The sequence below is a fragment of the Eptatretus burgeri genome, chromosome 17 (genome assembly GCF_056783735.1).
Source record: "Eptatretus burgeri isolate ZD-2024b chromosome 17, Ebu_testis_v1, whole genome shotgun sequence".
Lineage (NCBI taxonomy): Eukaryota > Metazoa > Chordata > Myxini > Myxiniformes > Myxinidae > Eptatretus > Eptatretus burgeri.
Genome location: NC_140977.1, coordinates 18,543,366 through 18,570,768, shown reverse-complemented (window position 1 = coordinate 18,570,768; position 27,403 = coordinate 18,543,366). Strand labels below are relative to the sequence as shown.

Genomic DNA, 27,403 nt, shown 5'->3' with positions numbered 1-27,403 from the left:
TCTGGACTGGCTCCCCTGTCTCACATCTTGCTCAGCTTCGCACTGTGGAAACCAAGGAACCAAGATAATTGTAATCTACTGTGATGAAGCTGAGTCGATGGGCCTATCATGTTCACATTACAGACAGGTTGGTGGTCTCTCTTTGTTATCATGTATCCTTTCTGGTCTGCTCTTTCCATGCTTTGTTCCCCCACCCAGCAACAGGTTTCTGCAATGGAACACATCCACCAGCATCCCCTTCCAGTGAAACTCCCAAAATCAAGAACCACTGTTCAACCCCACTCTTTCATTCCTCTTTCTTCCCACCTGTGGAAAGAAGTTCCACATTCTCTTGTCTCATTCTTCCCTCTTGGTCTTGAAGACAGCTGTTCAATGCCGTGTTAGATCATCCCCTATCAAGCCATGATCTTTTCCAACTGAAATGACCCCATTTAAAAGCACTTCCTTTTAACAAGTAATAGTGATTTTCCCCCTCTCCCTCACCTCTCCACTTTCGTTAGTTGGTTGTTGGTTAGTTTGTGACTTTGTGTATTTTAATCCCCATTTCCCTCTTTCTCTTCTTCCTGTGTTTCATTCAACTTGCGTCCTTCTTCTTCCCCATGTGTCCTCCCCTTCCTTCATCTCACTCCCACGTCGACTCTGCTGTTGTCGTTTCCCCCCTTTCCATTGTATTCTCATTCATTCTGCTCTCGGTCTTCCACGAGCCTCCATCATGGATGCAAGAAATTAAAAAGTCGGAACTAAACAATCACATATCCCATTAAAAGTGATGTAGATCACACAACTCACCATTCGGCTGGTCACTTTGCTCCTCTTCCAGACCAAAGGAATTCACATCCTCTATTTTTATCTTCAGAATCTCAGAAGATCCTTCCGGCTCCTCAACCTTCATTTCACACTCGAGCACAGTCTGATGTTCCGATTCCAGCTGCACACGATAGGAATCCCTCCAACAACCAACTTGAGCGTCCATGGTGGGTGAACCTTTAGAGAGGCAATAAACATACCACTCTTCTTGATGTTTGCTCCACACTGGAGTACCTTGATCCAATACAGTACCTACATGTGAAGTACCTCTGTCTGAATCAGTTACAGTACCTTAAAAGTTCATCACACATATGCACACCCTGTGAGACCCCCAAAATTAAATTGCACATGTTGTACATTCTAAAGACAATACCGTAATTGTATTACATGTTCATGTAAATTTTGATTTGGCCACAGATAAAACATACAAAAGTTTAGATATTGCTATGAAATCTAAGCCTGTTCAGCAATTTTGGAATGAAGACATTCAATGGTGAGAAGACTTACACACAGGCACAGGGGATGTGTATGAAGGAGTATTTGTGCTCAGATGTAATCCATGAAGCACATTTGTTAATATGGGGACAAATTCCCCACATCACTAACTTTCAGGTAATAGATAAGGAACCCACTTTTCAAAAAATTAGATGACCCTACAACATTCCCCTGAAACATGTCCATGGAAATTCAGTTCAAATCCATCGGTCTGGCAAGTAGTACTGGGTTTGATCAAATTTGTTTGATCAAACCGTTGGGTCACGAATATGGTCTAAGCAGTTTGAACCGCTCTATAAGTCAACTACAATCTCCTTCAACTACCAAACGAAGCAGTCAGGAGAAGTGGAATTCTCCCCAAGACCAGGTACTTGTACTGATAAAAGAGTGTGTGTCAGTGTGTCTCCTCCATAACTGCAAAAAAAACATGAAACCTAATGGTTAGAAAGTTTGCATACATATTAAGAGAACATCAAGGGAGTGTTTGAATGAAAACTGGGTATTTGGGTAAATTTAAACACCACTTTTGAAGAAAATTTAGGGGATTCTCATCATCAAAAAAAAACAAAAAAAAAAAGTCTGAAGTCTCATAAGCCACCATTTTTGTTTCAGCCTGCTCAAACATGCCTCGACTTGGAACAGTCCGCAAAGGTTTCTGCATAGAAATATATGTACAGTAGAATGGACATGCCGGTGTTTTGCAAATAATTTCTGGGGCCATCTTGGAATAGGTATGATGACGGCACCTTCAAGCAAATCACGAAGGAGCAGCGGGGCAGAATCCATCCATCGGGAATCTGTACAGAGAATCGGTGCTGCCAAAGCAATCTCCTGGGCTCTTGGCCACAATCCTGAACAGGTCGCCACTCCGACGCAGGATACTCGAAATGCTCAAACATCCCAGCAAGCTGGTACTCATTTTGCTGGCCTCGGAAGGATGACAGGTTGCGTCAACCCCACCTGGTATTACTTCAACGGAAAGCAGGATTTGAACTCAGGACCATGGGATCCCAAGCCCACCACCCTAACCATTGAGCCAACACCAGGCATGTGGGGCAGAATGTTTTGCCATTAAATGCAAAAATTGCTGAACAGGGCAAAATAATGTGGTCTAAGCTTCCACAAGTGAGTAGGGATGATTCATAATTTCTATGATGATCAGTATTCAGCCGTTTTTGAGCTTGATTTGCATGATTTATTCAGCGATACAAATCAGCCTTGCTACGTTGGTGGCCGACAACTATGTAGGCATAACGGCTATTATTGTCTTCACGATTGATTGTATGAAGGCCAGTGTGACTGTGATTATATTTGATTGATTGGAACTGATGGTGGTGGTATCAGGGCCGATGAGGAAGGGGGGGGGTGTCAGAAGGAGTCACTGCCCCCCCCGGGTCCGTTGAGGGGCCCGAGCTTCTCACGTAATTTTTTATTTTATTTTAATGTACAGCGAAACCCCTAGTCGGCTAATCCTCACTTCCTCATCGCTACATGATTGAAGATTCATGGCCGGTGAAAGATCACGCTATGCTTCATTTGAAGTTCCAAGTTCTTGCGGGGTTTCCTGGAGAAAATTTGGTCAAGACTTTCACGAACTGGCTGGTCAGACGTGACGTTCGACTAAGGTTAGGGCAGGAATTTTGTAATTTGCTCAGGGTGCTGGCAATAGCTTGCCGACTCTTTGTGAAGGACAGCGTGGGATCTTTGATATCCACAAACTAATGTCGGTGATGGGACCCCAGTTTAGCGTCCATCCGAGGGACGGCACACACATTGATGAATCACCCAGTCTGTAAACTGAATAAACTAACTATAAACTAACTAACTATACACTATAAAGCACAGCTATAAACTAGCTCAGGCTTGAAAAGCAAAAGCAGCACCGAAACTGGCCACCGACGCACGAACAGACACAAACTTCAACTTCCACAGTATATTTGTTCAAACTGTACTTTTATTTGTTCACTTTTTGCCACTTATACACTATAAATCATGCAATAGGGCTTGATAAACTAGAAAGGAGGTGGTTACGAGGAGATATGGTAGGGATGTTTAAGATACTGAAAAGTATTGACATAGTAAGTGAAGATGAATTATTCAGCAGAGTAGACAGTGGTAGAACCAGGGGCCATAGCCTGAGAGTAAAGAAGAAGAGAGTTAAGAGGGTAGTAAGGTAGGGGACTTTTACCCAGAGAATAGTTAATGCATGGAATTGTCTCCCCGGAAAGGTAGTGGCAGCAGAAACAGTAAATAAGTTTAAATTAGAAACAGATAGGTACCTGGAAGTATTGGAGATGGAGGGGTATATAATAGGGATGTTGGTTGTACTTTTCGGGAGCTTGAGCATTGATGGGTGATTGTGTTCATGTGTACGAAGTGTTGGTGGGGATGGGGGGGGGCGTTCTCATCAAGGGGTGTTGTGTGGTTTATGTGTTTTTTTTACCCAATCCCATGCCCACTCCCCTGAAAAGAAGGAAAAAGAAAACTACAAAAACAACAAAAACTCCAAAAAACTCCCACAAAAAACATTTAATTAAAAAAAAAAATTGCATTTTCAAATTAGATCTTGTGTTGATAAATTGGTGTGATGTTGATGTGGCGCAAGCATGATGGGCTGAATGGCCTCCACCTGTGTCTGATTTCCTTGTGATTCCTTGTGACACTTACACCGTGAGCTGAAAAGACTGCTGCTGTGATTTCGCCTTGTTTATAAGCTTGTTGCTGTTCTAATATCGGAACTTCATTCAAGAAAGTTATTTGAAACAGTTACAAAGGAGTGGATCAGTGGAGTGGATCAACAGTGCAGGCTACATTTGGTGCTTGTCCCTGTGGTCTCCGCTCGGCTTGCAGGACAATGGAGTGAATCAGCGGTTTCCTTTGTGAGTCAGCCCTTCATGGCAAGGACCTGGCAGACCAAGAGTGTGAGGCTTGGCAGTTTTGAAAAACATGGATCGAGAGCGTGGGGGTCGAGGAGGTCCGAGCGTTGGAGTCGAGGAGTGTATTTGCGCGAGCATGATTAGGGTGGAACTGGGTGGCTTTTGAACTGTGATATTTCTGAAAGAATTGAGAGGTCTCATATCCTCACCTGCTTTCTTTCTCTCTGGGCTATATCTAATCTTCCTCGGGTTTATGTGTGTGTATGTGATGGCGCCTGTTCGAGTATAAATTAAGATTGTGGAAGATATAACGGGATAACTCTGCTCTGTCTGCTTTTGTAAAATTGCTTGTATTTTCCCGCACCCCACAAAATCTTTGCTATCCACCGCTGTACATAAAATAAAACCCCATTCAATGTGCCACATACTTTTCCTTGCTTGATTGTAATAACTGCTTTGTATAGAAATGTTCCCAGCTCGTTTTTGTCTTTTCTTACATTGGTCAAGCATGGTTCGCACCTTCGTTTAGCCGAGATGTTATTCCACAACGATCTGTTTCCTAGCCAGTACATGCTTGGCAATTCCACTCGGCTGCATCTGATCTGGTAAAGTGATCCGGTTTGAGCAAGTGCATACTGAGGGTGTGTCCCCCGGTAATTACATCACGTGACCTTTTGGTAAACGGTATTAGACGGAGGACTGTACAGTAAGTCACGTGGTCGAGTTATTGGTGTTCACGGTCGATTAGTGACCCGTCACATCACGAAGTTATTCGTGTGTGAGGGCCTGCAATTCTGGTGGGAACCAGAGGTAGCTCATCCCTTGTGGTCTTCGCCCCCGACACTGGGTCTGCAACAATATATTATAAATTTCAACCTGATTGGATACATGGTCTGGCATCCAAAATTATTTAATTTTTTTTGAATCCGCATTCCTTTTGATTTTTTTTTTTGCATAAGACTCACCTGGCTGCACCAGGAAGAGCTTGAGGGTAGAGGAATAGCAATGGAAACCAAAGTCCTATCCAGGTTCCCCCTGAAGACTTCATCTTTGCTTTTTGCTTGTTCGTGTTCCTTCTGATGGCTCCAATGCAAGACCTATTTTATCAAAGTATATGATCGAAATATAATTTCCGTTTTGAGGATCGCATCACATGGACTAAATAACTCTTGAAATTTGGAGTGAAATCTGAAAATGTTAAGAAATGGACGATGTTTATTTGTGTTTTTACAGGTTATGTCCCATTACCAATCGGCTTGCTATCGCTTGCCAAGGCAGCCATTCCTTATCAACCGTTTTGTTCGAGTGCTTGTTTGAGTGCATAAACCACTTGGCGAGTGCTCTCCAGTCGACAGCGGTATTACGCACACCATTTTTATCCCAATCCGGAGGTCAGTTTGCTCTAAGCATGAAGAGTTACGTAGGTGGACGTGATATAAATGGGAGGCTTTAGATTTGTAAAGGGATTCGGTGTGTGTGTGTGTGTGTGTGTGTGTGTGTGTGTGTGTGTGTGTGTGTGTGTGTGTCTGTGTGTGTGTGCGTGTGTGCGCGTGCCTGCATGCTTGGTTACGTGTGTGCAGTTCGTGGGATACGCGGACCAAACTCGCACCCAGGCACATGGTACACGGCCTTCAGTGCCTCCTCATTTGTCCTTGTGCTTGTTTCAAAAGCAATTGGTTATTAGCACCAGTTGGACTTTGTCCAAAACGGGGGCTTATGGATTTGGTCACGATTGTCGTGTCCGTGTGTGCGTGCGTGCGTGTGTATGTGTGCATCCGCAACCATATCTCGGACATGTATGCACCAATTTCATTTGCACTTAGCACAAAGACAACAAATGATCGTACGCATATGCACATCATTTATTTTCGACATCAGATCCAATATGGCCAACTGGCGGCCATTTTAGATGCAAAAAAAAAACCTAGTGTCAAAAACATCCTCAACCAATTATCGGACTTGCATTTAATGATCTTGTTCAAACTTAGCACACAGATAAAGAACTGTGGCTTGCATTTGCAAGTCTTTTTTTTTCAACAGCAGATCTAAGACAGCTGACTGATGGCCATTTTGTTACATAAACATGTCCCCAACCATTTCTCTGACATGCATGGTCCAACTTTGTTCAAACTTGGCAAAAGCATAATCTATGATGGCATACACTTGCGCCTAACTTTGTTTTGCGATCTAATCAAAGATGGCCGACTGGTGGCCATTTTAGTTCTACATAAATATGGGCTAGACCTTTGACTCCATTCAGCAAAATTACTAAAACAACGGGGGCCGTGACATTTTATGTCTTTTTTACTTGTTTTATATGAATCGGATGTGCTTTCGAAAAGTTATGTGCTTTCTCTTTGTGAGTTTCAAAGCAAAATACATTTGATAATACCCGATTTCCAAGCCATTTGCTGTATTAACATGTTTTCTAAAATATCGAACCAAATTTTTTCCAACCCATTACACGGCGATTGGCAGCCATTTATAAAGAACTTGATGACCCGTGAACCCATTGGGTTCCCGTTGTGACAGCGGTTGATGAAAAAAATCATTTCAAGAAAAGAAAAAAAGGGATAGCTCCAGCGAACTATACCGCTGAAATTGTTTGCATTGATCAAATACTCCCGGACTGAATCTTGACTGTACTTGACTGAATCGGGAATTGATTTTTTAAAATAACTTTTTCATTGCCCGATTTGAACGAAACTTAATACTGCACACCGCAGGCGAATGGTGAGTAAGGAGGCCCCAAAAATTTTGCGCTATCGTGTACCGTTTTAACTGTATTTCGGGAACATACATACAGGTGAGAGTTTTAGTAACATATATATATATATATATATATATATATATATATATATATATATATATATATATATATATATATATATATATATATATATATAGTTTATGCACATCTCTTTGAAATGTCTATAATGCAACATTGTTTTATTCATTTGTTTATTGAAATTTCCCCAAAACAAGGATGAAAGCAACTTAAGGTTTTTGGGTTGTATACAGTATGTACCGTAGTTGGTAATCACACTGATTCCAATCAGCCGATTCCTGAAAAATTGCCGATATCGGGCAGGCACTAATGTATATTGTCTGTGTTGTTCATAAAGCACAACATATTCTCTCTGCTCGAGCCTGGTGTTGGCTTAGTGGTTGGGGTGGTGGCTTGGGATCCTAGGGTCCTGAGTTCAAGCCTTGTTGGCCGCTGAATTAATACACCAGGTTGACTCAGCCTGTCATCCTTCCAAGGTTGGCGAAATGAGTACCAGTGTTTACTGCATGAGCGACACAGTCACGCTTCCAGGAAATGATAGCTACTCTGGCAGCTAAGCTTCCATACACAAGAAGATTCTCTCTGTTAACTCCGCATCTCCAACCCTCTCTCTTTGTCCCATCCTTGCTCCACTCCTCCTAATACAGTGCAGCACCCCCCCTCCCACACCTCTCTTTCTCTCCCATATATTATCTCCATATGTGTCCAGACGGTGATTATGTCTGGACAGACTCTCCCTTCACGCTGCCTTTCCTTTGCCTCCCCTCACACTTCCTTCCCCTCATGCTGCCTTTCTTTCCCCAACCTCTCCTTGATCCCCAACCCCTTAATCCTTCCTAACTCCCCACCCTCCATGCTCACCCCTCCTTACTCGCTCCCCACCCCTCCTGTTTCCCTCCCTCCTATCACTCTTCCCCACCCCTCTCTTTCTCTTCTCCTGTTTATCTCTCCTCCCCCCCCCCCCCACTTCTGGTCAGCAAAGCGACAGGTGGTATTTGCTAGTAAATAATAAAAGGATTTCATATCAACTGCAATGATGGATTCCATGACCGAGCTGATGATTGGAAGTAAGCTGATAGGTCTGGAGATGAGGGGATCAGTTTTTGCGGATTTGCAAGCACATTGAAGATGACCGAGTGAAAATGACAGGGTGGAAAGGGCAGAGAAAGGATGCACAAGATGAGCAAATCAGGTGTTTCGGACATGTGAGCTGATGCCATTCGGTCGAGTTGCAGAGTCAGAGTTGAACGAACCTTCCCCACCTTCTTCGGTGCAAAAGCAAGTGGGTACAACAGGGAAGGATAGGTCCCGAGAGAAAGGGGTTGGAGATACAAGATTTGGAAGCAAGCACAGAATTGAGGTATTCAACCTTCTCAAGCGCATAGTCGGCTGTTGTGCTCTTTAAAGCGAGGGAAGGGATGGAAAGGGAGCACCAGAGGTCTTAGAGAAAGGAGACAAGTTTGAAAGTTTATTGTTGAGGTTGGACAGATGTCGTTTTCAAACCTTCCTGAGAGTGGAACTGAATAAAAAGCTTTTCTAACAATGTGTATATATATATATATATATATATATATATATATATATATATATATATATATATATATATATATATATATATATATATATATATATATATATATATATATATATATAGATATATATATATAGGTGTTTTCCATTGTGTATTTTTAAGCGGTGAAGCCGCTTCAATATTTGGCTATGTCCTTCCTTCAATCCATCCATCTATCCATCAATAGTGAGAAGAATAACACAACGTGTTTAATTCAACTGGGTAATTGTAGAGGGTTCTAAAGGTTAATTTTAATGGGTTCTAAAGGGTGATTCTAGAGGGTTCCAAAGGGAAATTCTGAAGGGTTCCAAAGGAAAATTCTGAAAGGTTCCAAAGGGAAATTCTGAAGGGTTCCAATGGGAAATTCTAAAGGGTTCCAAAGGGAAATTCTGAAGGGTTCCAAAGGGAAGTTCTAAAGGGTTCCAAAGGGTAATTCCAGAAGGTTCTAAAGGGTAATTCTAGGGGGTTCTAAAGGGTAATTCTTGGGGGTTCTAAAGGGTAATTCTGAAGGGTTCCAAAAGCAAATTCTGAAGGGTTCCAAAGGGAAATTCTGAAGGGTTCCAAAGGGAAATTCTAAAGGGTTCCAAAGGGTGATTCTGAAGGGTTCCAAAGGGAAATTCTGAAGGGTTCCAAAGGGTAATTCTGAAGGGTTCCAAAAGGAAATTCTGAAGGGTTCCAAAAGGAAATTCTGCAGGGTTCCAAAGGGTAATTCTGAAGGGTTCCAAAGGAAAATTCTAAAGGGTTCCAAAGGGTAATTCTAGAAGGTTCTAAAGGGTAATTCTAGGGGGTTCTAAAGGGTAATTCTCGGGGGTTCTAAAGGGCAATTCTGAAGGGTTCCAAAGGCAAATTCTGAAGGGTTCCAAAGGGTAATTCTGAAGGGTTCCAAAGGGTAATTCTGAAGGGTTCCAAAGGGAAATTCTGAAGGGTTCCAAAAGGAAATTCCAAAGGGTTCCAAAAGGAAATTCTAAAGGGTTCCAAAGGGAAATTCTGAAGGGTTCCAAAGGGAAATTCTAAGGGGTTCCAAAGGGTAATTTTAGGGGATTCTAAAGGGTAATTCTCAGGGGTTCTAAAGGGTAATTCTGAAGGGTTCCAAAGGCAAATTTTGAAGGGTTCCAAAGGGAAATTCTGAAGGGTTCCAAAGGGAAATTCTGAAGGGTTCCAAAAGGAAATTCTGAAGGGTTCCAAAAGGAAATTCTGCAGAGTTCTGAAGGGTTCTAAAGGGTAATTCTAGGGCGTTCTAAAGGGTAATTCTAGAGGGTTCTAAAGGGTTATTCCAGGGAGTTATAAGGGTAATTGTTATGGGTTTCATTCATTTCCAGGCTTTGCCCATTTCATATTAAAAATGCCAAACTGAACCGTTTCCTTCGGACACAGGTGCATTGTCTTTTGAGGTTGCATAAATGAGTGAATGATTTCCTCAATCTGTGTATTTGTATGATTGTTCTCTCGTTGATTGTTATCTCCATTTGCAGCTTACAGGGCATGAGAGGAAGTTCTCCCAGAACTGAAAATCTCCACCTCCTTTTTGGTAAAGGATCATAATTCAAGAACCAAACTGTGAAACTTTGTTCTCATAGCCTCGTTCCAAGGGCTCTTTTCAAAATCTTCACTGAACCTCTGACAGCCTCCACTTGTAGCTCGTTTGGAGTGATATTCCCCGGAATGATTTTTGAATACCTCTTAAGGGTATGCTTCATCATTCCTGTCGCTCCAACTATCACTGGTACAATTTCAGCTTTCTTCAACTTCCACATCCTCTTGACCTCATTTTTCAGATCCTGATATTTGGTAATTTTCCTAATTTTTGGGGCATTTTGTCCAAAGTAATTGGGAACCGAAACCTCGATCAACAATGCCGTTTCTGTCCTTTTTGTGTTTGAGCGCCATGTTCAGACGCAAGGCCTTGTCTGCAATGTCTACACTTGATGGGATCATCTTGTCACACGTGAGAATTACTTGTTCATTTCGAGGATCGGATTTGGTTTGTGTTTCCATGATTGTTCTGGGACCGGGATGTTGAAATGTTTACAGATGTGCCAATGGGTTACTCTGCAGATGATGCCATGTCTTTCTGTGTGCAGCTGTTCTGACATGAGGTTTTTGCATCCCGAAAGGTGACTGGTACTTTGTTTTTCCCCACAAAACATGCATTTGTCTGATTGGCTCAATCCCACCATTTTCTTAAAGGCATTAGTGTAGTGTCCTTGGTCTTGGGCATTAATGATGACTTGTTCTCCATCCCAACTAATTTGACCTCTTCTTAGCCATTCCAAAGAGCCTTCCTTGTCGATTCTTGTCCTATCAAGCTCTTTTTTGATTCTTCCTGCTCTTTTGTCATTCTCCCATTTGTCAGAGAATATCTGCTGATATTTAGTACCCTCGCCAAAGGAGAGGGTATTGCATTTGGGTCTGTTTGTTTGTTTGTCCGCGACGAAATTTTCACCATTGGTGCGATTACTCACATAGAATGTTTTAATGATAATTATGACATCATAGGTCACGTGGTGTGGCAGCCATATTGGAAAAAAACTTTGGATCTCTGTCTGAAACTGCACCAATGAAAAAATTGAAACTTGGCACATAGCAAGTACTCCTCATGGGGAATGCGTGTGATATTTTTATGACATCATAGGCACCTTTGTTATGACATCATAATTGCATAGGTTAGAACGCCACATGCAATCAGCATGAAAATTTTTGATGCTCATCGAGGGATAAAATGGTTCACAGAAAAAAAAATTCATGACATCATCGTTGACATGATTCGGCAGCCATATTGTATTTTTTATTTTTTTTAAACCTTAAAAATCTTCTTGTATGAAGTGGCTGAACAAATTGATGCGAAACTTTACACGTATGACCACCTGCCCATGAGGAACAAAAGGTTTACACATTATACCATAGGTCACATGGTTTGGCAGCCATATTGGATTTACCCTAAAACCGATAAAAAATACATCACTCAAAAGAAGTGCTGACAAGAGTGTGCAATCTCTGATTGCTCTTTTTCTTGTTTTTGTCGTTTTCCTTTATTTTCATAGTAATCATTGCGGCTGTGTTTGTTTTCCTGTGTAGTATCCATAATTTGCACCTTCTTTGGAAGTTTGTTGTTAAATGTATTAAGGATCCTTTTTTTTTAGTCTGTTGTTTTCTTGCTCGTGTACAAATCTCATCCGATAGTTTATTGAGCATTTCACAAACTCCACTAGTCCTACACACGATGTTCTGTGCTCCTGGTGAAGCTCCATCAAACCACCTTCTCCTTCTCGCATCAGTAAGTACAACCTCGGTATGCATTGGTTTTTTGTAGAACATCTTGTGAATAGTTAGAAGTTTCCTTGTTTTTGTGTCTAGATTGTCGATCTCCAATTGTGGCCAGTTTACAATTGCATAGCTATATTGGAACACCAGCACTGCAGGTTGGTTTATAGCTTTGGTTTTGTTTCTTGGAGAGAGGGATGACATCAGAAATAGTCTTATCCTGCGTGGGTACTCTTTCCTGATTATTTTATGCAATTTTTGTGTTGTACCTGGGGGCCTTCTTATATTCCTAAGTATTTGTAAGATGTTCACCAATGTGAATTCTCATGTGCGTTTTAAGGTTGGATGACCGATTAAAGGATTTTCCACAAATTGTGCATTTGAATGGGTGTTCTCCATTGTGAGTTAACATGTGCCTTTTAAGGTGAGGTGACTGAATAAAAGATTTTCCACAAATTGTGCATTTGAACGAGCGTTCTCCATTGTGAGTTAGCATGTGCGTTTTTAAGTGAGACGACTGAATAAAAGATTTTCCACAAACTGTGCATTTGAATTGGCGTTCTCCATTGTGAGTTATCATGTGCCTTTTAAGGGTGGTTGATCGATAAAAAGATTTTTCACAACTTGTACACTTGTATGGGCCTTCTCCATTGTGAATTAGCATGTGTGTTTTAAGGGTAGATGACTGATTAAAAGATTTTCCACAACTTGTGCATTCGTATGGGCGTTCTCCATTGTGTATTGTCAAGTGTGTTTTAAGATGAGATGATTGATTAAAAGATTTTCCACAACTTGAGCATTTGTATGGGTGTTCACCATTGTGAATTACCATGTGTGTTTTAAGGTGGGATGAATGTCTGAAGGATTTTCCACAATTTGTGCATTTGTATGGGCGCTCACCACTGTGTATTCTCACGTGTAATTTTAAGTTAGATGACCAGGTGAAAGATTTTCCACAAGTTGAGCATTTGTATGGGCACTCACCATTGTGAATCATCAGGTGTTTTCTCAGGCTCGCCCACCCCATAAATGATTTCCCACAAACTTTGCCTTTGTATGGGCATTCTCTACTGTGAATTCTCATGTGCATTTTATGGCTGTCTGGGCGATTGAACGATTTTCCACAATTTGTGCATTTGTATGGACGCTCACCATTGTGTATTCTTCTGTGGGATTTTAGGTGAGACGACTGCTTGAAAGATTTTCCACAATTTGTACATTTGTAGGGTCGTTCACCATTGTGAATTCTCATGTGCCTTTTAAGATTGGACGACTGATTCGAAGATTTTCCACAAACTGTGCACTTGTGTGGGTGTTCAGCTTTCATCCCTTTATGAGTCTTGTGAAAATTATTCTGTGCAAACATTTCCTCATTCTGTTTGTCTGGTTTGTAAAAAGTCTTCTTGTTTGTTTCATTTGGTGAGTCCTCTCGGCTTGTGTCTGCGCCATTCATATACGTAGGTGCAGTCGCTTTTGTACATTCAGTGGATTCGCCTGTAAATACATCACATGACGTGTTAAAAAACAAACAAACATCAGATTCACATGACCTGACAAACATACTCAAACATGTACAGTCGTGGCCAAAAATATTGGCATCCTTGCACTTTTTCAAACAATGCACCATTTCTTGCAGAAAATTGTTGAAATTCAAAAATCTTTTGGGATCCACATATGTATTTCTTTGGTTTGCAGTGGAACTAAACAAACAAACAAAAAAAAGCTGAAAAATTTCTAAATCTTGGCTTATTCCACACAGAAATCCTAAAATGGCTCGGACAATATTATTAGAAGTAATTAAATTTCAAGCAGTTGATTCTCCATTACTTTGGAAATGAACTCACCCGTGGCGAATTGCACATCCCTTCAATATAAAAATCATTCATTCAACCAGTTTGAATGGAGAAAATGAGTCATTCTGTTGTTTGTCACTGTGTGTATCATGGAGCATGGAGAAAAGAAAGAACACTTCCATTTTACACTTCCATGACCTAATCTGTTGAACTCTCTCATACATTAATATTACAACAAAAACGATCTTATAATGCTTCATCTTCCTCTCTCACACATGTGGTACTCTTTACTGTTTCACAATGCACTACTCTTCTGCTATTTTAACAGACTGCTCTCATTTCGACCTCTCCTTCATTCCTTGCCTAAAAAATCCAACTATTACAGCGCTTCTTCTCTCCATGCTCTGAATTCGCCTTCATTGCATCCATCAAGAATTGTGTTAAATCGCATCTCTGACCTAAAACTTTTAAAAACCACAGTTTGCCATGGATGCTGCTTTCCATCAACCATTCTTTTTCCAACTTCAGTGCCAACTCACCCCCTCACCCTCACTCTCACTCTCAAAGCAACCATCCCCACTCTTCTCCCTCCAAGCCTCCCTCTCACCTCTTTCAAAAATTCCCCCTCACCTTTCTCCCACCTTTCATCCCCCTCACTCTTCCTTCTCTAAGTTGCCCCCCCTCTCATCCACCAACCTGCCTCCCTCCACTGCCCTCTCACCTCCATCTCTTCCTCCACCTCCTCAAATCCTCAACTGCCATCTTCCTTGTCTCTTGTCCCCCTCTCTCCCAGCACCACAGAGCCTTTTCTCCTCCTCATTCGGCCCCCTCCCCTCGCTATTCTGCAATACCCACACTCCTTCAGCAACCCTCCTTACCTCCCCCCCTCTTCCCTCGTCCTACCCTCCCCCGCCCCCTCCACCTCCTGCACCCAAAGCCTCCTCCCCTACCTCTTCATTAAAAGTGTGGACCTCAAATATCCGGGGCCTTCGCTCAAACCTTTCAGATCTTTCCATACAGGTTTCCACTGACAAACCAGACATTATCTGCCTAACAGAAACTTTCCTCTCCCAAGGCGTGTCTGACTCCCAAAGTATCTCTCCCTGGTTACTCCCTCTTACGGTATGACAGACCTGAGTCTCGTCCTGGTGGAGGAATGTTGCTCTCTTCATCAAAGACTCTATTCCTCACTCTCCCTGCACTGCTCTCACTCCCCCACACCCCAGGAATACCTCTGGCTTCGGCTTCCCTCAACTCCCACCTCATGTTTATATGTGTACTGTACCGTCCACCGAACAGTGATGACTCCATCTACACCTCACTCTCCGAAAACATGGACCATCTTCTATCTTCTCATCCAAACTCTCTCTTCCTCTTATGTGGCGACTTCAATTGTCATCACGCCAGTTGGCTAGGTGTGGGTACCTCTCTCACCTGCCATGGGACATCAGCAAAAGCTTTCTGCGACTCATTGGGACTGACTCAATCGGTCAACTTCCCGACCCGGATCTCAACCAATGGTACTCCATCTCTTCTGGATCTGATTTTGACAAATTTCCCTGACAATATCTGCTGCTCTTCCTTTGCTCCAATTGGTTCTTCTGACCACGTCCTTGTTAAAGTGGACATCTCTCTGGCTGTTATCAGAGAACCACCTCACCGCCGTCGAGTCTGGCATTTCACTCAAGCCGACTGGCAGGGTCTCGAGCAGCCATCAAAGTTACAGACTGGTCTCCTATCACTACTTTCTCAAACATCAACTCATCCTGGGAATTCTTTCAAAGAAACTTGCTCTCCCTCATGCACAGATTTATCCCCTCTCGTGTTCAGTTGTCTTACCCTTCCTCCCGCCCTTGGTTTACTGAAGCTTGTGGCGAGGCAGTTGTCCTGAAACAACTTGCCTTTGCCTCATGGAAAGCAAACCCAACTGAGGGCAATCTCAGTTCTTTCCACAAAGCTCGGAACAAGTGTGTATCTACCCTCAGGAGAGCCAGAAAACAACATCTTTCTCATCTCAAGTCTGAACTCTCAAACCTCTCTCCCTCCTCAAAATCCTGGTGGCGTTTAATCAAATCTGTTTCTGGTGTATGTTCCCCCTCCATCCCCTCCCTTACCTCAAATGGCCGCACTGCTGATTCCACACGTGATAAAGCTGAATGTCTAAACTCGGTGTTTGCAGCTAAATCTTGTGTCCTAAACCCATCACTATCTCTACCCACTTTACCCAGTCGCACCCAACTGTCCCTGGACTCTGTATCCTTTTCTCCTGACAAGGTGGAGAGCTTGCTTTCAAACCTCGAGTCAGATTCTGCAACCGGTCCAGACGGCATCAGCCCACGTGTCCTCAAAGCCTGCTCTTCTGCTCTTGCTCACCCTCTCTCTGTTCTATTCACCCTCTCATTTGCCCAAGGTCATCTGCCATCTGCTTGGAAATCTGCTAACATCACTGCCCTGCATAAAAAAGGTGCAAAAACAGATCCCTGTAACTACAGACCAATCAGCCTTCTCCCAATCATCAGCAAGGTTATGGAATCCATCATCGCTTCAGACATGAAATCCTTCCTCTTCTCCAATGGCTTGATTTCCAATCATCAATTTGGTTTCAGACCAGGTCACTCTACCCTAGATATGCTGCTACTGCTCTCCCATCAATGGATGGAGGTCCTCAATGCCAGACAGGAAATCCGAGCCGTATCCCTGGACATATCACGTGCTTTTGACACAGTCTGGCACCCTGCCCTACTCACCAAACTCTCTTCCCATGGTATTCAAGGCCATCTCCACTCATGGCTCGCAGACTTCCTCTCCTGTCGCAGTCAACGTGTGGCCCTAAATGGAGTTCTCTCATGACCTTTTCCTAGCCAGGCTGGAGTTCCTCAAGGCAGTGTTCTGGGCCCTGTTCTTTCTCTGGTTTTCATCAATAATCTTTTGGACTGTCTGGCAAATCCTCTTTATCGCTTTCCCGATGACTCCACCCTCTGCCGTACCATCTGTCATCCCTCAGATCGACAAGCAGCAGCCTCTTCACTCTTTGCAGATCTGGATAAAAATCACAAGTTGATCCAACATGTGGAACATGTCTTTCAATCCAGACAAATCTCACACTCTCACTATGTCTCTTCGAAAGGACCGTTTAGAAAACCCCCCCATCCACTTTCTCAACAATCCTCTGGAAGAAGTCTTTTCTTTCAAGCTTCTGGGTCTCACTATCTGCCATGACCTTTCCTGGGAAAGTCACATTTCCAACCTTGCCTCAAAAGCCAGTCGCCGACTGGGAATCCTCCGTCGTGCAAAGTCCTTTCTCGGCCCTCTTGAGCTCCTGACCACTTACAAAGCTTTTGTCCATAGCCTGATGGAGTACTGCTCTCCCCTCTGGGCTGGTGCTCCTGCCTCCCACCTTTCTCGACTTCACGCTGTCGAAACCAGGGCTTTTAAGATCATTGGCATCTCCCGCAATGAAGCTGAGTCTTTGGGCCTCTCACTCAATCACCGCAGGTTGGTCGGTGGTCTTTCTGTCTTCTACCGACTCCTCTCCAGCCTTGCCCCCCCTGCTCTCTCTGCGATTTGTCCCAACCACATTTCCACACGGCGCCCAAGGTCCGCCAACAACCCCCTTCTGGTAAAACTACCAAAATCACGAATCACTGCTCATCTTCACTCTTTCATTCCTCTCTTTTTTCCCGCCTTTGGAATAAACTTCCTCACTCTATTCTTTCCCATTCTTCCCTCCAGGCTTTCAAAACAGCTGTTCACCACCACCTCTTATCTTCCCCCATCCAAATCCTCGATCTTTTCTACCCCGATAATCCACCCAAGCCCACTTCCTTCAATTCTCCTGCTTTCCTTCCTGAAAGTCCCTGTAATGTCCATCTTCTCCTCGCCATGTTCCCCGTCCCATCCCCATCCCTCTCCCTTCCACAGTTCACCTGTGTCTGTTCCCCAATGATTTGTCCCTTCCACTCCTGCCCCTCTTGTCTCATGCCTCCTTGCTGTGAGTTGTGTGTTAGCTCTCATACGAGCCTCGACCAAGGTATACAAAAAAAAAAATAAAAAAAAATAAAAAAAAAACACCAGAGAATTGTCTGAGGAGGTCAGCCACAAGATTGGAGCCAAGCATGGACAATCTCAAGGCTACAAATCAATCTCCAGAGACCTTGATGTTGCTGTGTACATCGTACACAATGTTATCAGGAAGATGAAGGCCCAGGGCAATGCAGCCAAGCTCCCCAGACATGGCCGCAAGAGAAACTTGATTAAAGAATGCAGCGAAGGATTGTTTGAATGGTGGAGAAAGCACCTCAATCAACTGCCAAACAGATTCAAGCTAACCTTCAGACACAAGGTACGACAGTTTCAACTCACATCATCCATCGTCAACTCCAGGAAAGGAGGTTCTATGGTAGGAGACCCAAGAGGACCCCACTGCTGAGACACACACACACCTGACTGGAATTTGCCAAAACACACCTGACAGATGAGATCCTGTGGACTGTGGACAGATGAGATCAAATTAAAGCTTTTTGGTAAAGCACATCATCTCTATATTTACAGAAAACAAATTGAAGGCTTCAAAGAAAAGAACACCTTCCCTACCATCAAACATGGAGGAGGTTCAGTGATGTTTTGGGGTTGCTGTGCTGCCCCTGGCACTGGGTGCCTTGAATATGTGCATGACATCATGAAATCAGGAGATTACCAAGGCATTTTGGAACACAATGTTCAACCCAGTGTCAGAAAGCTGGGTCTCCGTCGAAGGTCATGGGTCTTGCAGCAGGCCAATGACCCCAAACACACTTGAAAAAGCACCCAGGAATGGTTCAAGACAAAACGCTGGAATGTTCTGAAGTGGCCAGCAATGAATCCAGATCTAAATCCCATTGAACACCTGTGGGGGAGATCTGAAAACAGTAGCTGGGAGAAGGCACCCTTCAAATCTGGGAGAACTGAAGCAGTTTGTACAAGAAGAGTGGGACAAACTGCCAGTTCAGAGGTGTAGAAAGGTCAGTCATGGCTATAGGAAGTGCTTGGCTGCAGTTATTTCGTCTAAAGGTTGTGCTACCAAATATAAAGTCGAGTGTGTCAATAACTTTGTCAATGCCATTTCTTTTTATTTTCTCATTTAAAAGGATATATTAAGTTCTGAATCAAAAACAAAATCAAAAACAAAAGTTCTGTGATATTAACAGTGAAATAAAGAATTGTGGAGACCAAATACTTTTGTCAATTTCAACTTATTTTTCAAGAAAATCGAGTTATTTGAAAAAAGTGCAAGAGTGCTAATATTTTTGGCCACGACTATACATATGTACTTGTTCCACTGCAGAAAAGTAAAATAAATATTCTTTCTGTCAATATATGAGGCGCCGTGAGGAGGATATGTAAGCGACACCGGCCATTTTGGAGTTAATGCCATATAGCACTATTTTAACTCTTCCCCTATCATCCGAGCATGTCCCTTACACCAAAACTCCACCCGAAATAGGGCTGAAAGTCTCGCGAAAAAAAAACTTTCACAAGCGCTGTCTCGCCAGCAGCGTCTGGCTGGATGCTAGTCCGTGGAGGAATGTTGTAAGCGCCCGCGGCAATCTTCCTTGGTGGGAGGCGGCGTGGTGCAGCACCCCCACCATTATTCTCGTATTAATGACAACCATAACACACAGTTACCCTTCCATGACCACTAATTATATCAGTTTTTGGTATTGTACTTCACCACAATCATGGAAAATAGTGCTTTGGTTGACATGTAAACCACCCATTTATAATGTAAAATTTCGTACCCTACTGTTTTTTTTTCCTCATTACACGATCAGCTTTGGCTTGAAACAAGGATTCTTGTGGTTTTTAAATGATGTTTCTATCTATAACGATAACGAAATTACAGCGTTTGAAGTTGCGCAAACTTTGACTTGGATTTCTGACGTTTTAAAAAAAATGTCGCTTACATCACTCCTCCTCGCGGGGCCTCATATAGTGGTGCGCAAAAGTTTGAGTTTTTCCATGATATTCATACTTTAGGGTAAATTCATTCCGTTGTTAGTGACGAGTCATATGTGTCTATTATTCTAAATTCACAGCTTTATAAATGCGGGTGAAACAAACTGCTTAAAGGTCCATATAATCAGAAAATCATGTTTGCTTTCATGTATCGATATAGCTTCACTGAATACTTTATCGTCGTTCTTTTCTTGAATAAATATCTCGAAAAGAAGATTTTAATGTTTTTTGGGTGTCTTTTTACAGTCGATTGGCCCCAACCACAATAAAGCGGCGATGTGATAATGTCAAATATCTTTTGCTGCGGGACTTATGTTTACATGCGGCCGACATACGCTCTGAACTCTGTAAAAGTACTGAGAATGCCAGCTAATGCATTATTGCTGGTTGGAGCAATACAACCAAAGATGGTGTGAGTACACATTTTCCCAAAAGATCCAGCTGCAAGAAAAATATGGACAGCCAAAGTAAAACTGACCAGAGGAAAGTGGCATGTCCCATCTGCTTTAAGCGTCATTTGCAGTCCCCATTTTAAAGATGATTCGTATGACACCGGCCTGTATTCCCAGTTTGGAATGAGTAAATTGAAGCGATTGAAAGCTGACGCGATCCCACGAAGATTATAGATAATTCTAATCTGATGTAGAAGAAGAGAAAGGGCAGAGCAGTTGCTGAAAAGCATGATAAACTGATGAAGGAGTGTGTGTGTGTGTGCGTGCGTGCACATGCTCCATAACTCCAGAACCATGGAACCTAGCACCATGAAACTTTGCATGCATACGAAGGGAACTCCAAGGGAGTGTATGAGTGAAAATTGAGTGTTTTGGTTCATTTAAACACCCCTTTTGAAGATTATTATTTAATTATCCTTTACCAAGGCTCATCCTTGGTCAGCCTGCTCCCCTTTGCTGGGATCTAAATTTGCCATTTTTTTTGGCTTGCCTAACAATGCCTTGACTTGGAAAAGGCTGCAACGGTTTCTTTACGATGAAGTGCTGATATGTTTTTTTTTTTCTCTTTATTCACTCATATCATTGAATGCCTGATCTTCATACCTATGAATCACTGCATACATCATTGTTGTAAGTGCGATAATTTTCAACTTAGGAGGTTGAAGCAATTTCATGCAGTATAAATATATGATGCGATTTTCCAAGATCTACTCTCACAGACTAATTCGCCGCGCTCGCAAAGTGAAAAGCGGGGTTCAGCGATTGGTCCCAGAGGTGCGTACGTACGTGTCTGCATTTTATTATTTCCTTTTCTCTGGAAGCACTCGTCGGATTCAAAATAAATTTTCACCATCGGTGCGACTACTCATGTAGAATGTTTTAATGATAATTATGAGATAATCGGTCACGTGGTGTGGCAACCATATTTGAAAAAAGGACAAACGGAGCTCTGCATCTCCGAAACCGCTCCATGGAAAAAAATTGAAACTTGGCATCTGTCAAGTACTCCACATGGGGAATAAATGTGATTTTTAATGTCACCGGTGGCATTGTTTTTTGGGTTGTTCATCCGTCTGTCCATCAGAACGTACATCCATGCAAATTTTCTCCGTTTTCTCGACAACCGCTTATCCGATTGACACAAAATTTTCACCATAGATGCAACTACTCATGCAAATTTTTTTGAATGATAATTATGACGTCATATGTAACGTAGGAGGTGGCACCAGTGTACTGTGTACTGTGTACTGGTAATGAGTACCAGTGTACTGGGCCGGTGTATACCCCGGTTAAAATAGGTGTACCATATCCCTGTGTCGTAAGAGGCGACCAGGGTTGTGTCAGGAAGGGCATCCGGCGTAAAACATGTGCCAAATCACTATGCGGATCATATGGATGATCCGCTGTGGCGACCCCTAACGGGAGCAGCCGAAAGAAGAAGAAGAAGAAGATGTAACGTAGGAGGTGGCAGTCATGTAAAAACAGGAAAACTTTGGATGTCTGTATCTCCTAAACTGCACAATGGAAAAAAATTGAAACTTGGAATCTGGCAACTACTCTGTGTGGGGAATAAGAAAACTAGAAGGGCACTCGGTTGAGTTTATACCTCCACCATGTAATCATTGTAATGTCTAATCCACGAAAACATATTGGGCCCAATACATTTTTGATATATCATGCTATATATCGTTTTTGGCCCTATCTCTCAATGGTGAAGAATCATTTAAAAATTAAATAAATCTCATATCCAGATCCAGATCCAGATTTTCACCAAAATTGAAACAATTTGTTGTGGTCACACACCCAACCTATCCACCAAGTTTCGTCCGAATCCATCCACAACGTGTTGAGATATCGTGCCATATAATCGGTTTAGTCCAACCTCTCAAAGTGAAGAATCACTTTAAAAAAATTATCGGATCTGGATTCGGATCCAGATCTTCACCCAGATTGAATCAATTCTTCCTTGTCACACACCCAACGTGTGCACTAAGTTTTGTCCGAATCCTTCCGCAACTTTTTGAAAAATCATGCTACATATCGTTTTAGAGCCCCATCTCTCAATGGTGAAGAATCACTTAAAAAATTCTAGTAGTCGGTTCCGGATCTTCACCAAAATCTAATCAGCTCGTCCTTGTCACACACCGAACCTGTCCACAAAATTTCATCTGGATCCGTCCACAACATTTTGAGATATCCTGCACATAGACAAACAGACAGAAAGGGGTTAAAACATAACCTCCTCCACCGTAACAAAAGCCTGGTGTTGGCTTATTGGTTAGGGTGGCTGGCTTGCGATCTTAGGGTCCTGAGTTTGAGCCCCTGTTGGCTGCTTTATTAACACCAGGTGGGGATGATTCAGCCTGTCACCCTTTTGAGGTCGGTGAAGTGAGTACCAGTGTACTGGTATAGGGGCACAGCATCAGCAGCACAGTCGCGCCCCAACAAAATGATTGCTACCCGGCAGCCAAGCTGCCATAGGCAACAAGAAGAAGAAGTCCCCTTCAGTGCACGACTCTTCAGCACCCTCACCTGCGTCCTCTTCAGAGGAGTTCACTGGATTCTGACTCATCAGAATAATCATCCATCAAAAGCAAATATAAAAAAATTAACAGCACCTAATGTTGTTTTTTTTAAATTATATTTGTGAGCATTTTTAATGAAACTGTAATTGGGTGCATTTGTGTTATTAAACTTTCAAAATTTTCCCTCATGAGTCATAAACCACCATGAATCTGACCCTGTCTTCCCATTAAAACAATGCCCCGACATTCGCAGATTCGTGGAAGTTTTCAAGAACGTATCTCCCGCGAATGTCGGGGTTCTACTGTACTATTAAACGGCAGGTTTGTTTTGGTGTTCAAAAGATACCATTCAATTAAAATGAGGTTGTTCCTCGATCATAAACTGATGTTTGTGAACAGACAAACAGACATGAATCAATGCTTAACCCCGCATTTTGCTTCGCATGCATGGGGTAATAACTATAAAGACCGATCAGATTGCAGACCCTCGTCAGGATTTACTAAATGAAAGGTCATTGATTGCAAAATAAAGGTCTAAATAGTCTAAAAGCTAAAGGTCTGAAAAGGTGCCAAATCCAAAAGGTGTAAAGATCGGAAGGTCTGAAAAGGTCTAAAGTGTAAAAAGGGTCTTTAAAGGTCTCAGGAGTCTTAAAAAGTGTCGTTTATCGGCTAAAGGGCCAATTGTCTAAAGGGTCTTAAAATGTCACAAAAGGATCTAACAGTCAAAGAGGTTTAAAGTGTAAAAATGGTATTAAAATGTCTGCAGGTCTGAAGGTCAAAGGGGTACAAAAAGGTCTAAAGGGTAGAAAAGGTCAAAAAGGGTTTGAAGGATTGAAGGCAGGGGTTCCCAAACCCAGGGTCATGACCCAAACTTGAAAAGCCCCCTCAAAATCCCGGTTTTTGAGGGGGTTTCACATTGAGCAATTTCTCCGACAATTTTTATCGTACGTTTCGGTAGCATTTGGGTCGCGAGGCGAATGGGATTTCAGCTTTTGGATCATGGACAAGAAAGGTTTGGGAACCACTGATTCCAAAGGGTGTAAATGTCGGATGGCTCTAAAAAGTTTTAAAGGTACAAAGAGGCCCAAATGGTTTTAAAGGTCTTAAAGGGTACGTTAAATCAATCGGCGTATCACATTTCAAAAGTATGTAATTAATAGACATACTCTATGCCAATCCTCTTCTTCTTTGTTCTTGCATATGGCCAATATTGAGTGTGCTAAAGTTGAATGTCTAGGTTCTGCAGCCATGTGACTACTGCAGGGTTGAGGAGGTCGAGGGCTAAAAGTCCCCCCGATAGTTTCTGCAAGGGACAGTGCGAAGTAATGTGCTCCATTGTCTGGAGTCCTCCGCCGTCGCAGAGCGCATCCGGCCTCATCCTCCATTGGTGGAGGGTGCCTTCACAACAGCCCTGTCCAGTGTGGAGCCAGTTGAGGGCTGTCCATTACCTCCGTGGGAGCGTGAAACTGGGTGGAGCAATCGTTGGATCATGTGCAATATGTTTATTAGGAGCTGTGGCAGCCTCCCAGCTGGTCCTCCATAAGTCGGCTGAGCTTTGATGGGCTACGGTAAGGAGCTCAGTGCGATTACATAGTTGTTTTCAGGACTTAAGGTGACAGCGATGATGTTCAACGAGAAGGTGCTGGGCTGGAATTTTGGCAGCCAAAATGCGGCTGAAGTATCAGGAATGACAGCACATCCCTTCAGATGGCTGTCAGAGCAATGTTGGAGAGGATACGATGGCATTCAGTCTTTGTTGACTTGAGGGTTCCAGACACTTGTCATCGCGGCATTTAGCTGAACGCCGATGCCCTTCTTATGAGCACTTGACGACCAGACTGGCACACAATACTCTGCAATCAAGTATATTGTTACTGGCCGAGGGTCAGCCGCCAACCGACCGCTCTGAACGGAGCCGGAAGTCGAGTCGGCCCGACCGATCGCCCGGAATATAGATCGCCGCCCGAATAACTCCGAGCGACGGGTCCTTGTACAAGAACCGAAATACGCCAATCGGCAGATCACGTGGGGTAGGGTCGATTGCCAATCTTCAATTTACCTAAATACCCACGTGATCCAACTACCCTCGACGGAACTCGTACGGAACAAACCGCCGAGGCGAGCTTGTCCTTGCGCGATTCCGAGCGGCGTAATCGCCGAGAACCGTCGGTCCAAATGTCCCCCTATTACGGCAAACCAACAGTTTTCTAACTCCCAACACACGAATGTTCAGTCAATGAGGGAATGGACGCAACGAGCAGGTTTACATTCACACAAGGACATTTATTATAATGAAACACGTATGCAATTAAATAAGGCAAAACACGTATCCAATTATACAAGCAACAAAAGCACGACAAAAGAACTACAACCGTCTACTTATTATGTACAGTCATTTACACGAAACAGCAGTTCCTACTCATTAGACGGGCGCACACACACACACACACACACACACACACACACACACACACACACACACACACACACACACACACACACACACACACACACACACACACACACACACACTCACACACACACGAAATGGTGGCTGAGGCCTTTAATCACGAGCTCCAGCTAAGAGGACAGGTGAGCTGAAACTCAGAGCCTAACTCGAACCTGTCCACCTCGTGTGGTCTTCAACTTGTCCGGACCCGGGCTCCAGCGAGAGCAAGCTGGATCCAAATTGCCATGAGCCGCGTTCCTTCCCGAGCTCCCACGAATCCTCCCGCACTTCTCAACACGTGCCGGTGAGACGAGGCGCCGATCCTTCCCGTCGATGCGTCGCTTCCCCGAGGATCCAACTCCAAGAAGAGGCCGACACATCGCACCAAGCCGGGAAACAAAATGGAGAACGAAAAGCTCCACAAACCAAGAGGAAGAGGAAGAAGAGGAAGAAGCCTCCACTCACAGCTCGAGCCGAACAACCGGCTCAAGTTCCTTCCAAAACAAAGCAGCAGCCGCAGCTCACTGAGCCAGCCGAAGCAAAAAGCTTCCGAAGGCCTCAAGCCAAGCAAGCCAAGCAGGACCCGATGGCTGAACGATTGCTCTCTCTCCGAAGCAAAAAAGCTTACTCCTCCCACGGGACTTAGCACACGAACTCTGCACACGGGACTCAGAACAGGACTTCTTCACGAACTCTGCCATGGGACTCCCACGAACTCAGCCCAACCACAGGACTCCCCCGAACTCAGCCCACGAACTCAGCCCTACCACGGGACTCCCACGCGAACAAAGAAAGGATGTCCTCTTTATCTTTTGCACCCGGCGTGACTCATGCCCTCATGATCCACCCCCCCCCGCTTCTCAACACGGGTGGGAGGGAGTTGTTGACGTCACCGCAGGGTTCTTCTTCCTCTTCGCAGAAGAGGGGGAGGTACGTCGCCATTGTTTGCTCCCTAACTATTAAAATCGATCCGCAGCGCATCGAATCGATTTCAAACATTTAAACAATGAAAGGTGAGCTATCTAGGGAACATGCATTTATCGAGATAGCTGACGAAGGGAACCTGTATGTTGTGTGCAATTGAATTCCAAATTCGTAACAATATAATGGCAAGAGTTGCCATGCATAAGGTGTTAGCGCCGGCTCCCCACAACATTCCAGCCAGTTTCCGGATGAGGTTTACCTATGCCTGACCTTCTGCTTGTATCTTTGCAGGTGTTCTTCATAGGTCAGGATCCAGTCAAATGAAACCCCAAGGTATTTGGGATAATGGACATTTTCAACTTTCATACCGAAAAATGTCATATCTGCCTCTGCATTTGCTGTGCGGTGATCAAGATGGTGGGTGCAGATGGCTGTTTTGTTGAGGTTTGAACAGAGCTTCCATTTGAGTAAGTACTCCTCGAGTATACCCATATTTTGTGTGAGTTGGTCCCCGACAGATTTTATGTCAGGGCCCTGTGCTCCAAGTGCGATGTCAGCATATGTGAGTTTGAAAGATGTCGTAGTCGGCAAGTCGCTGACATAGAGGTTAACCAGAGAGTTGGTGTCAAAGCCACCCAATGCTCGCCTGTTTATACATTTATCGTTTTTAAAAGACGAGTCTAATAATTAATATTTTTTATAAAGCATTGCAGTGAAGTCTGATCCAAATAATTTTAAAGCAATATGTATTTGTATATTGTAATCAGTAAAAAAAATAGTGTGGTAGATAAAAACATTAGAAACGAAATAACTTGCACCAAAAACTTTAACATTTTCACACTCACGCTGACACTGACGCTCACGCCGGGGGTATCGCTATTGCTCTCTGTTCTTCGAACAGGCGAGCTAAAAAGGGCTGGGGCTGGGATGGATCCTTGACGAAGCCATCGTTTAGTGTTTGAACACGGTTGGTTTAGCCATTAACGCTAATGCGGCTCTTTTGGTCCCCAAGGAATACGAATAGTAGTCTGATTGTCTTCTGGCAACGGAAGACTTTCGAAACTTTGAGAAGGAGTCATATGCCGACGGCCAGACCATGTCATATGCCAACAACAGGTCCACCAAGGCAGTTGCCATCTTTTGTTTTGCAAAATAAATCAATAAAAATTACCTCTGAAGCTCTGTAGATGTGGATCTCTGATCGGCTTAGAATGGCTTCGATGTCGTCTTGTTTAATTTCTATGTTGATAAGAGATAATGTTGGTGGAGATAATGTTGAAATTAGCTGATTTTTCAACTTTGGAGTGACCTTGACATTGACCTTCAATCGTGTCTGAAGTCACACCGTCGTGCATCACTCATCGACCCCTACCTACATACCAAGTTTCATCAAGATCGTGCGAATTTTTTTTTGACCGTATCACATCGACGATTTTTCCAACTTTGAAGACACGTGACTCGATAACCAG

At 43.4% G+C, this 27,403-nt stretch overlaps 1 protein-coding gene across 1 annotated transcript in view; it reads right to left on the bottom strand.

Moving 5' to 3' along the window:
• Positions 1-27,403, bottom strand: part of LOC147009463 (uncharacterized) — a 65,009-nt gene that overhangs the window by 19,768 nt on the left and 17,838 nt on the right. The window contains exon 4 of the mRNA XM_085861748.1: positions 790-984. Coding sequence (XP_085717874.1) covers positions 790-984 — 195 coding nt within the window. The remainder of the gene's footprint in view (positions 1-789; positions 985-27,403) is intronic.